The 17337-nt window shown below is 52.8% G+C and overlaps 1 protein-coding gene across 3 annotated transcripts in view; it reads left to right on the top strand.

Annotated features, from left to right (window-relative positions):
- The window catches only part of Scube1 (signal peptide, CUB domain and EGF like domain containing 1), a 120713-nt gene that overhangs the window by 84127 nt on the left and 19249 nt on the right, over nt 1-17337 (top strand). For all 3 annotated transcript variants that reach the window (XM_041672240.1, XM_041672242.1, XM_041672241.1), the window contains 4 exons: nt 3251-3367; nt 7161-7283; nt 11522-11638; nt 12916-13038. In XM_041672240.1, the coding sequence (XP_041528174.1) occupies nt 3251-3367; nt 7161-7283; nt 11522-11638; nt 12916-13038 (480 nt within the window). The remainder of the gene's footprint in view (nt 1-3250; nt 3368-7160; nt 7284-11521; nt 11639-12915; nt 13039-17337) is intronic.

The raw sequence follows: 17337 nt of genomic DNA on the forward strand, positions 1-17337 counted from the left end.
TGGACTTGGCCCTGACCCTTGAGAGAAGCCCTCTTTCCCTTGAACTCCAGCATCAGCCTCACAGTTCTGCTGGACAGACCCAGGCCTCCCCGGGCTGCCTTGAACACCATCCCCAGCTCAGGGACTGGGATGGGAAGGCCACTAGGGTGATGAGAAACAGGAGGAGCCCAACTCCTGGAATAGCCTGCTACAGACTCCAAACCCCATCTACCACCCACTGTAGAAAGGAATGCTTTCCAAGTTTCTCTGAGACAGTAGTGGCCAACCATCAGATCTAGGCGGCCTCCATTCTCGGGGGGCAGAGGTAGGGTCCCCAGAGATGAGAGCTGTGCAATCCTCCACTGCTGATGAAGCCGTCCGCAGTGCCCAGAGGCTTCTGGTTGGAAGTTTCTAGAGACAGGATGCTCAGTCTCACCCTGCCAGCCAGTGCCCCACTGGGGACCTTCTGGGTTCTGCACGTGTTACATTTTGTAATACCCTTCACCCAGAACAATATGGCTGATGTGGAGAAGGCAGAAGTGATTTCTTTGTCCAACAGGAGGGTAGAGGGCCCATGGAGGCCAGGCTGGGCACCGAACTTCTCAGAGAATGGTCTCCTAAGAACTACTTAGAGCAAGGCGGACTGTGACGTCATAGGACAGTGACAGCATGGCCACAGTAAAAAATAGAACCAGCAGTTGTGAACTATGAAGAAGCAGTTTGACCAGGTCCCAAGGGAGGTGGGGGAGAGGCTCAGACTCAATGGACGGAATAGAAAAGCATTCCTGGAGTAGGGAGCTCCCTGGCTAGGGGAAAACACAGACCGTTGGAGTAGTTTCTAGCCACACGTGTGACTGCACAAGCCCCTGGAGCTGGTCTGGCAGAGGCAGGTTAAAGGGCATGAGGTAGAACCATGTGCCCAGGGAGCTATGTGTTCAGTTTAGTCCAGCCAAGCAGATTCCCAGTCACCGCTACCACTAGGTCTGTGCATCTGGGCCTAGGCTCTGAACCTCAGGAAGTGAGGTTCAAGAACTGAGAAGGCAGAGATGTGAGACATGGAGGGGGGGGCTGGTCTCTGGTGATCATTGTAATGAGGTTCTGTGAACTCGGGGGCTGGCCCCCAAGAACAGACATAGAGGCCTTCCTGGTCACTGGGGACTCAGAGCATCAGCCATTGGCTGGGACAAAGCAAGGACTTTTAGCCTGGCATGGGAGAGAATGACTTGCAATGGGGGTGCAAGAATGAGTGACCACTATGCCAGAACCCAGTTCCCCATCTTAGCCTCAGTCTACCCAATGAGTAGATGGGGCCAGCAGGTCCCCAAGGCCTCCTTAGTTAAATTCCAAGCCCCGTCAAAGGGAAAGGAGGAATTACAAACTGTTAGGCTTGGTTCCCAAGAACACAGTTCCTAATGACTAAACCCCACCCCTACCATCAGAGAGGTCCAGGGCCCACCCAGCCCCAGCTGGTATCACTTGTCCCCCTCCTCCACAATCCCCCGTCACTGAGCTATAATTACCCACACTTCAGAGACAGGTAGCCTTTCTGCCCCTCTCCAGAAGGCTGTCCCACATGAAAGGCTGGCAGGCTCTCAGCTGGGGTGGGCGGCAGGATTCCCCCTCTGGTTTAACCCCAGAAAAGGAAACATTAGGTGAGCAGCCCCCCCCCCCCAGGTCCGCACCTGGGCCTCATGACTTTTAAGTGGAGAGCTCATTTGATCTCCTCCACCTTAGCCCTGGGCGGGGGGAGCTCGTCTCCTCACTCCCCAGGTGTGGGACTGCCTTCTACCTCACCATCCTGCCCCAGTGAATGCATCTGTGTGGAGCTGAGAGGGTACACATAGGCTACAAACCAGTTAGAACTGGTCCATGCTGGCATAGGGGCCCACCTGCCTAAGTGTGAGGAAGATTGGTCTTCTCTATGCCTGGAATTCAGAGGCGTGCGTTGGAGAGAGGGCTCAGACCATGAAGGATAAGGAAATAGGTTGTGAACACCACAGAGAAACCCACTCACAGAAACTTCCCATTCCTGGCTGGAGGTGCTAGCCTGAATCTCAGAGAGGTCAGCTACGAAGAGTGTTGGTGGGAAGGACGTCTGCTTTTAGTGGCAAACACGGCTCCTCCAGGATGGCCGTGGCTAGTAGTGATGCTGGCCTTGAGAAAGAAGCTGTCCTTGGGGACTGCCTGGCCTCTGCAGATAGTGACGCGCACCACTGCAACCTAGCAGACACAACGCGCGTGTGCTTGCATGCACACAAGGATATTAGGCTTCTGTCCCCTCCCGGCACCCCTACCCTCTCTGGGGCCAAGTTCAAAGGCAAGAAAGACACCATGGATCTGATGGAGTTAGCCGCGTGGTATCCAAGAGTCTCCCTTCATCCCTTCACTCAGGCTCCTTCCCAAAGTCTTTGCAGAGAAGACCCAGGCCATTTTCAGAATTGAGTGAGAACCTTCAGAGGAAGCAGCTGTAGCCAGGCACCAGGCGGAGCGAGGTAGAGGCATGAGGGTAATGCGGGTCATGGAGATGGGCGCTCAGTGGTGCTCTGCCGCCCCACAGTAAAGGTCAGAGAAGCCCACTCCCACGGGCGCTGTTTCCCGCAAAGCAAGCCTTCCAGGTGCTCATGAAGAAAACCAGGTGAGGTCTGGGAGAGTGGTGGGCGAGCCACCACGTCCTGGAGAGCCAGCTCTGCCCAGCTCCTGCAGGCCTGCAGAGGCTCACTCTCACCCCACAGCAGCTCTGGTGACCTCCATTATGCCCCCAGCCACTCTGGCCCCTTTGAATTTTGCAGAAGGAGGGAAAAAAGCACTCGGCAGGCTTCAAGCGGACGAAAACCAGACGCTTTGGCAAATGGTTCAGCGAGAACAGATGTGAGGCTGGGAAGGTCCCCGGCTTGATGGATGGTGTGCAGCCCTATGGCCAGGCCGGAAAGCCATTTCACACCAGGCTGGGCTTAGGAGCCCCCATGCCTTCTGACAGCCACCAAAAAGACTGGGCATCTGAACCCATGCAGGGCAAAGATTTAGAACACCACACAGTAGTTGCTAGGCTGGTCTCAGCACCATTCCTAAGAGCGAGCCCCCCACTGTGAGCAATCTTTACCCAAAAACAGCCCTAGCTGTTTGCAGACATTTCTATGGGAACAATACTGGCTCAGGAAGTGTCCCAACAGATGAAACTTGAACCTAGATCCCTGCTCTCACTGATGGGAAAAGATGGTAGCTGGTTCCGGGGGAAACTGAGCAACTCTTGTCTCTCCCCTCCGCTCCCCAGAGACATGTGCAGTGAACAACGGAGGCTGTGACCGGACGTGCAAGGACACTGCCACCGGTGTGCGGTGCAGCTGCCCAGTCGGATTCACGCTGCAGCCGGATGGGAAGACATGCAAAGGTCAGCATGTGGGCTATGTTGGTACCGCCCTGCCCGGCCCCAGAATATCCATATGGTCCTACATCTGGGCCCTGTTAACCAGGCTGGAGGGCAGATGAATGAGGGCAGTTGGCAGCCACAGGGGTCGTTGTCAGAGATGGTAAGAAAAAGAAGAGTCCCCAGCAGGGGCTCTTGTGTACTGTGGCACACCTGTAGTGTCCTGGGTCAGGAAGGTCCTGATACCATAGAATTTGCCTGTGAATTCAGAACTGACAGAAACCACAGAAGAACATTCTAGACCTTCAGCTGTAGGAATGGGGGGTATGGTGTGTGGCTGGACCCTTGGCCTTCAGTTGTATGGCCTTTAGTGTCCAGCTGGTAGGGACATCTTGGTACAGGGCATGCATCTTGGTGTGTCGTTACCACATGTATAAGGGGGCCTCAACCAAAAGCAAAGGGACTTTACTTGGCATAGAAATTGAGGAGTCTGGAGGTGAGACTGAAGATGGCTGAGGTGAAAGGAAGTCTGCCTTGCAGCTACGCAAGAGAGAAGACGGGGTGAAGCTCCCACTGTTTCTCTCAGAGCCCATGATGTCACAGTAAGCCAGCCATATGATTATGTACCCCAGGCTAGCAGAGGGTCGATCCAGGCTTTGCTGTACCCTCCGATGCATAGGCTGACCCTCGACATGAGGACTGTGTAGAGCTCAGGGTGGTCAAAAACAGAAATAGAGACCAGCTGCTCACCTCTGGGAGCCAACTTATCTAGCCAGCAAGGGCCTGGGCCACATGCAGTCTGAGATGAGAGGCCGCTGCCCCACCCCATGCTAGTAGCCCACACCATGTTGTGTTGTGTACTCCATTTGGGGGAGATAGTTGTGAAGAAGACAACATAGCCTTAGGCCCATGGACTCAAGCTCCCAATTCTTGGCTTCCCATGGCTCCTCTTCAGATGTTTGGGCCCTTTAACCAGGCTGGCCTGTCTTTATCCCAGCCCTTTGACCAAACCTCCTCCATAATCATGAGTCACTCCTTGGGGCCCTCGCTCCCTCCTGACTTCTGGAGTGGGCCAACACACTCGTGTAACACTCCACACACTGAGGTGCTCTGGCTCCTGCTGGGCTCAGGTACTAGGAGGAGGGGTACAGGGGTACAGTCGGTCTCTACTGTAGAAATGCACCAGCATCTTGCCCATACATAAAGTCCTTACGAGCTGCAGGTGGGAGGTGGGGGGAGGGAACAGTGGCCTTCACCAGCATAGGGGGCTGACAGCATTTCCAGGGACTGCTGGTCAGGCCCCAGTCGAGGTTAGGTAGGGTGGGCATAGGTCCAGGTTGTCATTTTGAGATAGTTCCATGGCACTGCCTGGCCTCTAGGTAGAATCTAGAGGATCGTCAAGGCTTCTGGTGACTTTGCTTGGACCAGGTGACCACGGCAGGGGGGAAAGCAGTTGAGCTTCCCCTAGAGATGCTACTAGCATTGAAGGGGTGGGGATTCGTGTGTAAGTGTCTAACGTGGCCATCATGACATCTTCAAGTCCCAAGAGCCAGGTGTCAACCACAGACCCCAGGGGCGGGGTTTGTGGAGTTCTTGACAGTGGGCTAGGGAGTTCCCAGCAGGACTCAGGGACCTGGACAGCACAAGCCAAGAAGGGATTCCTAGTGAACCTGAGGGCCTGCCCTGGGGTTCTAGTTCACTAGTCAGGTGCACACTCTGATCTTGGCGAGGGTCCCGGGAACGATATCAAAGGGATGACTTCAAAGGTTCGGTGTTTTCTGAAATTCCAGAAGCCATCATCAGGCAAGACAGGTGGCTACAGGGGGGCGGTGACAGTTGGGAAACCCAGAGCAGAGAGCCCTGGGCCAGCTAGGGGTAGCAGAGCAGGTGGAAGCAGGTGAGAAGGTGAAACATTTGCCTAAGCACAGGGGCCGAGGGCCTGGGAGTTTATCCCAGACTTAGCTCTGCTCTAGGCTGCCAACCCTAGGTACCCTGTTTGGTACAGTACCACTTACTATCAGATGGCATCACTGCTTCTGATACTGAAACCCCTCTTCCACCATCTCCCAAAACAGCCTGGGAGAGCCCCCACCCACTGCCTGTTCTTTCTGCTCCTCCCCCATGCCCTGGGCCAAGAAGGCCACCTGCCAGGACTTTCATCAAAGTGGGAAAGAAGGTATCCTCACCTGACTTGCAAGCCAGCCCAGACCAGCACATGGCTTCCCTCTGCACCCACCTGAAAACCCTCACTCATAGGCCCCATGGGTGGCCAGGTGGTGTCCATGGAATGGTAGAAGAGGGGGGTTTGATGTGTTCATTCCTGTGGCTTACCCCCACTAGGACTCCCCTATACACATCAGCCTGGGCCCAGAGCCTCTGCCCTCAGCTCCCCCTACCGTCTTGGACTATTCATGACCACACATTCATCTCTTCACTTGGTAAACATTCTTAGGAAGTCCCCAGCCGTGGGGGCTTATCTCTGCTGTCCTCAGGCTCTCTCATGTCCCCAAGAACAGGATCCATGACAGGCCAGCTTCTCTAGGAGTGTGGTGGGCAGAGCCTTGCAGAGGCTCAGCAGGGAGAAGTGGGCAGCTGAGGCCAGCTCCAGCTACAGAGGGAAGAGCTGTAGGAATCCAGGCCTTTATCCTGGGAAGCCCGAGGCCTCGGCACATTGGACAGACATCCCGTGGAAGGTGGTACTAGCTGCATGGCAGGGAGGGGGACACGGTGAAAGGGAGAGGTGAGAGAAAAAGAAGTTGCACGCTGGGCACTTATTGGAGGTTGAGGGCCATGTGCTGGAGAGAGCACTTTTCCCACCACCTCCGTGGAGCTGGCTACACCAGGCTGAACTCTTTCTCATTCTGACCGCGTGGCAACCCCTTCACTGACAGACTCAGGTGAGGAAGGGACAATAGGGAAGTTCCAAAGGCCTGAGACACTCTTTGTGGGAGGGTCAAGAGTTCAACTCTGGGTAGCAGGTGGTAGCAGTTCAACTTCAGGTGAGCAGGAGATGAATGGAAGGGCTCCGAGAAGTGGACAGACATTCTTGAAGTGTTAGCCAGAAGCCCCACACCCTGGAGGAGAAAGATCCCTATCGCTGGAAAATTGTGAACCAAGGCCAACTGGCAAGCTTGCTCATGAGAGGCATGGGGTGAGGGGCATCATAAGTGTCATGGGTGGGCTCAGTGATCTGTCTGGTACAGTCACTACTCACTGCTGAAACAAAAACAGGTCAAGCTAACAGACAGGGAAGTGGGGTAGGGTCAGACCTCACTCACCGGAGGAAGCCTCACCACCCAGGCACTTCCTCCGCCACACAGACTCCTTGGTAGGCAGCAAGCAGTGACAGTGGCTTCTCAAGCGTACTGACACCCACTAAGCCCCAACACCTTGGAGCTGTGATTTTGTGTCATCCTCATGGTGTCTGTCCTATATCGTGGAACCCTTTTTATTGTCACCTGGGATGGGGGGATGGACCAGCTTGCCCCATGTCACCTGAGGCAGCATTGCTGCAGCCCCACTCCTTCCAGAATGTTTGGGTAAAGGGACATGGGAAGCGTCACTGTCTCTGTTGATCCCTGAACCCTAAAACGAGGTACCAGGGTTACCAATCACAGGGGAAGCCAGGGACCTTGGGGAACCAGGGTTTAGTGATTTACCCAGGTTCTTCATACCTGTGCCCAACTGGGGGCCAGAGGCCAGCCCTAGGCAATGAGCAGCAGGTGGGTCAAGGCCAAGAAGGCAGGATGGGACCACCCCTTCCCCAGGCCATCTCCACCAGGGCACCTGAGCCTGCTCCCCTCCCCAACCTCTTCAGACATCAACGAGTGCTTGATGAACAACGGAGGCTGCGACCACTTCTGCCGAAACACCGTGGGCAGCTTTGAGTGCGGCTGCCAGAAAGGCCACAAGCTGCTGACAGATGAGCGGACGTGCCAAGGTGAGCACCCACGGACCCCAAGTGCCACTCACAGTCAGCCCTCATGGTCAATGCCCCTGCCTTCCAGATTCTTTCAGACTCCCAGGAGAGAAAAGCACTCAAACCGGTGAGCTCAGGATACAGAATTCTCCAGAACTTGGTGCCTGTTCTTGCCTACCTGTCCGTCATGACTTAGAGCCCTGCAATCTAACCGTGCCTCCTAGCCCCTTTATAGATGAGAAGAGCCGGGCATGGTGGTGCATGCCCCAGTTCCAGCTGGGACATGAATGTGGGAATGAGTCTAGCCTGGGCTACACAGTGAGACCTAATCTAAAATTTATTTATGGGAAACTAAGACCTAGAGAGAGATCCACCCACTCTCCCCTTCCTCCTGCCGGCAGCCTGGTTCTGAAGGCACAATACTGCCTTCTAGTGGAAGGCATCATACATCACAGATGTTTTCCCAACAGAGGTTTGGCTTCTGCTGGGACAAGGATAACTGAGGATCTGACTGGACTGAGTGGTCAAGAGTCACGGGCATCCCAGGAGAAGGGAAATCAGGGAGATTCCTGGGGAAATTACCGGTGACACACTGGACAACTCATTTCCCAAGACAAACAGGGAGTTGGTCCTTTAGGAGAGGGAACTTTGGTACACGAGACCTTGCTGGGGCTGAGGAGGTCCACTGGAAAAGAGGCAGGTACCCCTGAGAACCAGCTTGGGGAGAAAACACATGAAAAGCATCCGGGCCTCAGTTCTAACCTGACTATTCTATAAGAGTCTGGCTCTTTTGTTCCCACAAGACCCCTCTAATTGCAGAGCGGGCAGCTCTGTGGTTATTAAACTGGCAGCCTCTGCCTGTAAATACAGTTCAGTGTCACGGAAGTAAGGTCCCAGGTCCTGGTAAGAAGAGGGTGCCAAGAGGTACCCAGCACCAACCTGGCCTACTCACTGGGTCAAGGCCAGCCACAGCCTCCCCTAGCCAGGCCTTACTCCCCTGGATAAACATGCCCATCTTTTCTAGGTCAGGAGCCCCGAGGGTCCTCCACAGTCTGGCTTTGTTTCACCATCAGTTTACCAAGCTCTATGGAGGGCTAAGAGCAGTGGTTCTCGATGGTTGGGTCACAACCCCTTTGAGGGGGTCAAACAACCCTTTCACGGGGGTCACATATCCAGATACCCTACACAGCAGGTATTTAAACTGCAATTCATAACAGCAGCAAAATTACAGTTATGAAGTAGCAATGAAATAACTTCATGGTTGGGGGTCACCACAACATGAGGAAATATATTAAAGGCTCATAGCATTAGGAAGGTTGGGAACCACTGGCCAAGAATCTTTGACCTTGAATCCTCAACCAGCCCTGAGAGAACAGGCCAGATAGTCGGCATACTCAGGTTCCGCACCAAGGCCCTTGCTGGCCTACATCCCACCCAGCCCCATTTGTATCTACACCCCTTTTCCAGCTCATCTGTCTGAAGGCTCCCCAGGTCAATCAAAGAAGAGTCCAAGCTTCTTAGGGACCCTAGCACCTTCCCACTGCCCTCTGACCCTCCCCGCCTTTGCCTGGAGCCTCCCTTCTCCTTTCCAAACAGGACCCATCCACAGCTCAGGAGGTCCTCCCAGGGAGAGCTCACACCCTCATGTGAGCACCCACAGAACATCATCTCCCTTGTATTACGGTCTTATAAGCACATATATATTTTGAATAAGTATGACATCACTAGAGTCAGAGCTGATGTATTCAGAGAACAAACTCTTTTTTTAATATTTATTTATTTATTTATTTATTATGTATATAATATTCTGTCTGTGTGTATGCCTGAAGGTCAGAAGAGGGCACCAGACCCCATTACAGATGGTTGTGAGCCACCATGTGGTTGCTGGGAATTGAACTCAGGACCTTTGGAAGAGCAGGCAATGCTCATAACCTCTGAGCCATCTCTCCAGCCCCAGAGAACAAACTCTTAATTGCTGTGCCCATGGAGGGTCAGGTCAGGGTCTGCTTCTCAAGAGAAATGAACCATGTGTTCACAGGAGGCAGTCTGTCCTAAACATAAACTCTGAGGGAAATATTATTATGCATACATTAGTTATTATTCTATTGCTGTGAAGAGACACCATGGCCAAGGCAACTCTTATAGGAGAAACCATTTAATTGGGGGCTTGCTTACAGTTCCAGAGGCTTAGTCCATTATTGTTATGGTGGGGAGCATGGTGCTGGAGCAGTAGCTGAGAGCTACATCCCAATCCACAAGCAGAGAGTGAGGCTGGGCCTGGTGTGGGCTTTTGAAACCTCAAAGCCCACCCCCAGTGACTCACTTCCTCCACCAAGGCCACACCTCCTATTCCTCCGAATCCTTTCAAACAGTTCCACTCCCTGGTGACTTTGGGAGACATTCTTATTCAAACCACCACATTCCATTCCCTGGACGCCCTAGACTTGTAGCCACACCATAATGCAAAAATGCATTTAGTTCATCTTCAAAAATCCCCATAGTCTTTCATAATCTCAGGACTGCTTGAAAATCCAAAGTCCAAAGTCTCTCCTGAGACTCCAGGCAATCTCCTAAGTGTAATCTGTAAAACCACATTTAAAAAGTGGATCACATACACCAGCACAGAACATACATCGCCATTCCAAAACAGAGGAAAGGGAGCATAGTAAGGAAATACTGGACCAGCTGGGCAAACTCTAAACTCTGCATCTCTGTGTCTGATGTCAAATTGCTCTTCAGATGTCCAACTCCATCCAGCTTTGTTGAATGCAGCACACTGATCTTTCTTGGGCCAGTTCTGCTCCATTCGGAGCGCTCCTTGGCAGGTATCCCATGGCCCTGGCATCTCCAACATCTTGGGGTCTCCAGGGCAATCCAGGTCTTCACACCTTCACACAATGGCCTCTGTGGGTCTCCATGCAGGGACACCCCACCAGATTCCACAATCCCTTTATTGTATTTTTGACGCCAAAGTCAGAACCATGAATGATGCTGCCAAATTCTTGTTGTTGGGGCTGAAACTTGCCCCCCCCAATAACATTTATATCGGCTTTTAGTTGTTGATGGCTCCCTTCCCTGCCTGTGCTTCCTTTAATTCCTTTTCACCGTTGGAATCTTAGCTGGGTTGGGTCTTGCCCTGAGGTCACCGCCCCCTTTATTCCATTTAGCACCAGCCTTTTCTTTAAACTTTTTATTCCCTTGAGCCCAGGCCTCGGCTCTCACGCCACCTTTCCTGGTGCTGCTTTTCTTCTTACACTGTATGTCTTCTATTCCTCTCTGTCCAGCTTGTTCCTTTCCATTACAGGTCTGCACAGGGTGACTACATTGTGTCTGGGAGGCAGAGGCAGGAGAGTCAGGAATTCAGTGCCAGTTTGGGCTACGTACTGAGATCACATGCACACACTCCAGTCTCAAAAGTAAAACCAGAACAGGGTGGGGAGGTTCCTCAGTATGAAGCTCTTTCTGAGCAAGCTTGAGGATCTCTTACTCCCAGCAGCCATGTAAACGCCAAGCACAGCAGCACATGCCTGTGAACCCAGCATGGGGAGCAGGGTGAAAGACGAGGACTTGCAGGCCAGTCCGTCTAGCCGACAGTGAACTTCCCATTCAGTGAGAGACCCTGTCTCAATTAACAAATAAGACTGGGTGGCTCAGCGACTAAGAGCATGAACTGCTCTCGCAAGGGGCCTGGGTTCAGTTCCCAGCCCATATCAGAAGGTTTACAGTGGCCTGTAAGCTCTTTGGGCTCTGATGCCCTCTTCTGTCCTCCTTGGGCACTGCACTCACATAATTTAAGACATAAACATTTTTTTAAAAATAATTAAGATGGAGAGTAAATGAGGAAGATACTCACTATTGACCTCTGGCCTGCACATGTATGCACAGTAAACACATGGGCACACATACACGTACACATGTTCATACACCACATATGTGCACACACACACTCTAAAGCAAACATAATTATCTTTCCTAACCACAAATTAATGAGATATTAACATAAGAAAGGTCCATAATAATCCTCTACTCATGATATTTTGCCCCACCCACTTCCAAAACAGATGTGAGGGGATTCTGTCCCAGAAACAGGGCTAATAGAGGCAGGGTGGGAAAGTTGAGCAACAAGAAGCCTAATAGACTGTGGGAGGCTGTGCTGAGCCTGGGGTCCCAGGAACCCCATCCAGGGGGGATGTTCACGGGGAGGCAGACCGCTCTAGTCACCTCATACTGGCACCCGTGCTCTTTTCCTGTGGCCACAGACATCGACGAGTGTTCCTTTGAGCGGACCTGCGACCACATCTGCATCAACTCCCCTGGCAGCTTCCAGTGCCTGTGCCACCGCGGCTACATACTCTACGGGACAACCCACTGCGGAGGTCTGCAGCCCGCCCGCCAGGGCCACCTCCCCCTCGAGGCACGCACCTGGCCATGTAGCCATCAACACTGCTCCCCACACCCCGACCCCCACCTTGACCCTGGTGGGTCTGGGAGGGACCTTGCAAGGCTGGGAACTTTGGGGACAGAGGGATCCTGCCAAGCACAGGACAGGGTAAAGGACAGAAGATGGGGGAGGCGGGGCATGGGAGGTACCATGGGGTACCTTAGCCAGCTTGGAAACATAAGCCCGGAACCTCATTTCCTGGGGTGCCCCAGTCCAGAAGGGAGTGACCAGTGCACAGAAAATTCTAGAAAGTGCACTCTAGAGGAAGGAAGGATGTGAGGCAATGAGAATCCTAAAGGAGGAATGTTTAGGTCAAGATGGGAACATGATCCAGTGGGGTCAGCACGTTCAGAGTCACAGAGGGAGGGGTGTCCTGGGGATGAGCCCACAAGCAGCAGGAAACAAGGTAATATCCCCTAGGGAGATCCATGCCCAGGATGTACTGGGCTGCATGGCCTGGAGGATGCTTAAGGGCACACACAAAAGCAGGAAGACTTAAAGCAGTGTGCAGTACTGTGGGACAGAGGGCTCTGGCTATGGAGGGAGTGTGGGATCCAGACAGCCCATAGGGAGGTGGCCCATGGCCTGAAACCTTGGGCCTGTGATGTAGGGTGGGAGCCAGGGATGGAGAGAAGATTCAGGAGCCATCAGCCCAGGGGAGGGGGAGCTCTCACCTAGGGCCCTGGATTCCATACCCTGCACCAAAGGGAAAAGGAGCATAGGCTAAGCCAAAGGGCCTCTGGCCAGATGGGGCTGATGAAGATGGGAGTGGGGAAGGGGGACCACAGTCTCACTTCTTTCTCTGTGACCTGAGGATAGCATGAAGCTTGAGAGGGTCAGGTAATACCGGAGATGGGCGGAGTAGCCACTAGAGGCTGACGCTGTTGTCAAGGGACTCTCGAACACCAAGTGCCACCTCCCTGACTGATAGGACACTGTGTGCTGTGTGTGGCAATTGGGTGGCCTGGAGCTGGAAGAGCTAGCCCTTGCCTAGAGGTGGCTTTTGGTCAGAGGAGGGGGTCTCAGGCTGCTCCTTTCACCCGGGTGCAGAAGGGGAAACTAAGGCAGGGAAAGAGCTGATGCTTTCCCTTCGGGACAGGAGCTTCCTGGTCTCGGGTCCTGGGTATCCTCTGCGCTCCCAGTGCCATGGGTGTGGCCTGGGCTGGTGGTTCCCACCCCCTCCTGCCCTCACTCTCGTGCCTGTGTTTCCAGACATGGATGAGTGCAGTGTGAACAACGGCAGCTGTGAGCAGGGCTGTGTCAACACCAGGGGCAGCTACGAGTGTGTCTGCCCACCGGGAAGGAGGCTGCACTGGAACAGGAAGGACTGTGTGGGTGAGTGGAGAGGGGCCACCTGCTGGCCCTGCCCTCTGTATGGGGGGAGGGAATAATGCAAGAGACAGTGACTACATAAGTAGGGGGACTCCTTGGGTCCTCCTGGGTTAGTGGGCAGGAATCTCTTGTCAGTGGGGTTGGCTAATGGGAAATAGGGCTTGTTGATGAGGGGCACATTGGAGACCAGGCAAGCATGTCAGCCAGGGACACAGAACAAGGGCCCTGAGGTGGGGAGATGGACCACAGAGCAGGAGATCTGGGAGTCTGTGTAGCCAATGCTTTGGGCCTGGGACTCTCCTGGAAGCCAAAAGAGGTAGATGGATGGTCCCGCATCCATCAGGTCCTCTGGTCCTTCTGAGGAAGTTCCAGGGTGTAGACTGGCTAGACTCCTGTGGTTGCAATGGCAGCACCAGGCCTGCAGATCCTTCCCCTAATCCCCACCCAGCGGCCAGCCCCTCACAGCACTGCCTCCTAGACAGCCCTGGTTTCCTATGCCCTCTCTGCAAGGGCTCTGTCCTCTCTCTGTCTAGTTCCAGTGACTCATATTCATTGGTCCAGCAAATAAAAGATCATCTGAGCCCCCACAGGACCAGGGAGCAGGTCTGGGAATGCCATATGTCTGTCCTCCTGGAACCCACTCTCCAAGTTGCTGCCCTGACATGCTCTGTAGTCCTAGGCAACTCATAAAGGTGGTTGCTAGGCATAGTGACCTGTGAAATCCCAGTTATTCCGGAGGCTAAGGCAGGGAGATCAAAAAGTCAACACCTGCCTGGCTACAGAGTGAGTCCAAGGTCAGCTGAGTGAATTCCATGAGTTCAGACAATTCTGTGAGATCCAATGTCAAAATTGAAGTAAAAAGAGGGTTGGGGATATACTTCAGTGGTAGAGTACCTGCCTAGCACACATGAGAGCCTAGGTTTAGCTCCTATTAACGAAAACACTGAAACTTCAGAAAGTCTCTCCCAACAGCCCCCCATCAAGACTTCATTCACTTAAGAATCAAAGCCCAGGTTCATCCTCGTCCCTTTTTATTCTGTTGTTTTAACACAAGGTCTCATTATGTAGGCCTGGCTGTCCTAGAACTCACTATATAGGCCAGACTGTGTCGAACTCATAGAATCTTCCTGCCTCTGTCTCCTAAGTGCTGGGGTTACAGGCGTGCTTCAGCATGCCCAGCCAGAGTACAGCTGTTAGAATAGCCATCGGACCTCCCACCCACCCTCCCTGCATTTGCTCCATGCCAACCCTGCACCCACTCTCCTAGAACCCAGGATGCCTGAAGTGTAGGGGCTTGTCCGGTCTCCACTGAATGCTGTGGCATGGGTGGAGGGCTGTCTTAGTCACTATTCTCTCGCTGCGAAGAGACACCATGACCAAGGTAGTTCTTAGAAGAGAAGGCATTTAATTGGGGACTTGCTTAGAACAAGTTTAGTCCATTGTCACCATGGTGGCAGCATGCAGGCGGGTGCTAGAGCTACATCCTGATGCACAGGCAGACAGCTCAGGCCTGGCGTGGGCTTCTGAAACCTCAAAGCCTACCCCCAGTGACACACTTCCTCCAGAAAGTTTGCACCTACTCAACAAGGCCACACCTCCTAATCCTTATAATCCTTTCAAATAGTTCCACTCCCTGTGACTAAGCATTTAAATATATGAGTCTATATTCATATTCAAACTACCAGAAGGTCTGACCGCCCTTGGTGGCCTGGCTGTCACTGGTGGGGAGGGGGGGACTAACTGCCATCGGTCTGAGTGCTGTGTAGGTGAGTGACATGTTTTACCACCTTCTCCTTTAAGTCACCTGAGACACTGAATGTTCTGGACTCTGGGCATGGGCTGACTGAGGCAGACAAGTATAACTGAGGATATTAGTAGAAGGTGCTAGAAGGCTTTCTGTGTCCATGAACTAGCAGGTCTAAATGCTAGACCCACAGATAGCCAAGGAAAGTTCCAGATTGCTCTGCCGTCGGGACTGTGATGGCAGCGCATCAGCCTACTGAGCTCCCTGCTGCCCCACTCCGTTTTTGCACAGGCTGTGGTTTTTACTATCATCCATTTGTGTTGCAGAGCTGGGAATGGAACTCAGGGTCTCCTGCACGCTAGTACTACCACTGAGCCACACCCCAGTAGCTGAGGTTGGCCTTGAACTCCTGATCCCCGGTTCCACTTCCCAAATGCTAGGATTACACACCCCACCCCAGGGCAAACTTTTGTTGAGCACTCTGGGTTGCCTGGTCCCCATGGATGGCTTGTCTAATCCCACGATCTGTTTCACCCATTATTATTACGCCCCTCAAAAGGACAGTGTCCCTCCAGTTCCTAGGAGAGCACAGGTCACTGTGAGTGTCAGAGTGGAATGTCCTAAAATTGGGAAGATCTCAGAGCCCCCGCTGAGCTGCCAGGCACCGTGTCTGTGGTGGCACACGGGATCTCGGCTGTCTGCTAGTGGAGGCCCTGACCTTAATACTCAGGTCAGAGCAGACTGCTGAGAGGGAGGGGCTGGGGAAACCACTTCCTGTGACTTCTGATTCCTATGTTGAGGGCCTCGAGGTTCAGCTGTGACCATGAAATGCTCAGTTTTCTTAGCACTCTAGAGTTGCTCACGACTCCACGGGCTCCACCATGGCTCCCTAAACATTTACCATGTTGTCTGTAGCGACAGTACAGGTTTGAGAAAGGCTTGACTCAAATGAATAATTTCTGTGTGTTCCGGCTGATGGCATCTCTCTAGGCTTTGCTCTTCCTTTTCTGCCAATAGCTGCATTGAGACGTCGCTGGCATGCCATGCACGGAATTCACCCATGCAGATTGGCAGATAGTGCAGTGTGGTTTTAGTACATCTGATGAGTTCCGTGAACCACGACATGACTCACCCATGTGGAAGCCCAAGCAGGCCATCACGTGCCTTCCTCTGTCTCTCACCAAGTCAGTTTGCCAACTATCCCGTCTCTGCCTCCAGCACTGGGTTACAAGCCTAAGATGTCACACCCAGCTTCTTCTATGTGCCTTCTAGGAATCAGACTCAGGTCCTCCTGCTTTTGGGGCAAGGACTTTATCAGCTGAACCATCCCCCAGCCCTGGACAAAGGATTTTTAAAAATAATTTATTTATTTTATGTGAAAGGGTGTTTTGTCTGCATGCATGTCTATGTGAAGGTGTCAAGTGTCCTGGAACTGGAGTTACAGTTGTGAGCTGCCATGTGGGTGCTGGGAATTGAACCCAGGTCTTCTGGAAGAGCAATAAGTGCTCTTAACCACTGAGCCATCTTTCCAGCACCATAAACACATGATTTTCATGGAATTCTGTATAATGAAGTATAGAGCTCAGCACCAAGGAAACAAGGGATTATTAAGAAAGATGTCAGAAGGGGCTGAAGACCGAGCTCAGCATTTGAGGGCATTGGCTGCTCTTCCAGAGGACCCAAGATCGGTTCCAGCACCTCCATGGTAGCTCACAGCCATCTGGAACTCCAGTTCAAGGGAATCCAACATCCTCATTTCACCTTTATGGGCCCCGGGCACACACCTGGGTACACAGGCATGCATACAGCGAAAACACCCATTCATATAAAAGTTTTAAAAAGAATGAAAAAAGAATGGTGGCTGGGGCTGGTAGCTCAGCTCAGAGGTAGAGACTGAACTAGCATGCATGAGGTCCTAGGTTTAAGTCTGGATCAGGAGAACGGGATGACTGCAGGGGCTGGTGGATGCTCTGGGGAGAGCAAGCTGCAAGGAGGTAGACTCGGCACTGCCGAAGGAAGCACCGGCCACTCAGCATCTCGTACAGGAAGCCCAGCAGTGGCCTCTGTGAGGGAGAGTTGTGTTTCAGACTTGCTCACTGAGCAAAGCCACATGCTGATCCTCAGAGGAGTGTGAGAGGGATTTGTTTCAGGTGGTGTTAGGTTTGGACTAGAGTCTAAGCGTGACTTGTGCCAACTGCGAGGGGGTGTGGCTTGATGGAGCCTTGTGATCTGGCCACTGGAGTGACTTCCCCCAAGCCTGGGCTTCCCCTAAGACTGATTCCGAGTATATAGCATGCCGCTGCTCTGACCCAGAACCAACCATCATTTCTTACTAATCAGATTCTCTTCTCTTTCTCTCTCTCTCTCTCTCTCTCTCTCTCTCTCTCTCTCCCTCTCCCTCTCTGGTATATGGACATATCTGAATAATGTGTACATGTGTGTGTGCACCTGCATATGCAGGTATATCCATGTGGGTGTGGCAGCCAGAAGCCCACATAAGGTTCTACATTGGGTGTCTCCAGGTGTCTTTCTCTCTTGCCCTCCACCTTATTCTTTTA

The sequence above is a fragment of the Microtus oregoni genome, unplaced genomic scaffold, assembly GCF_018167655.1.
Source record: "Microtus oregoni isolate MIOR12 unplaced genomic scaffold, Mior012 000022F_ref0000154, whole genome shotgun sequence".
In the NCBI taxonomy this organism is placed as follows: domain Eukaryota; kingdom Metazoa; phylum Chordata; class Mammalia; order Rodentia; family Cricetidae; genus Microtus; species Microtus oregoni.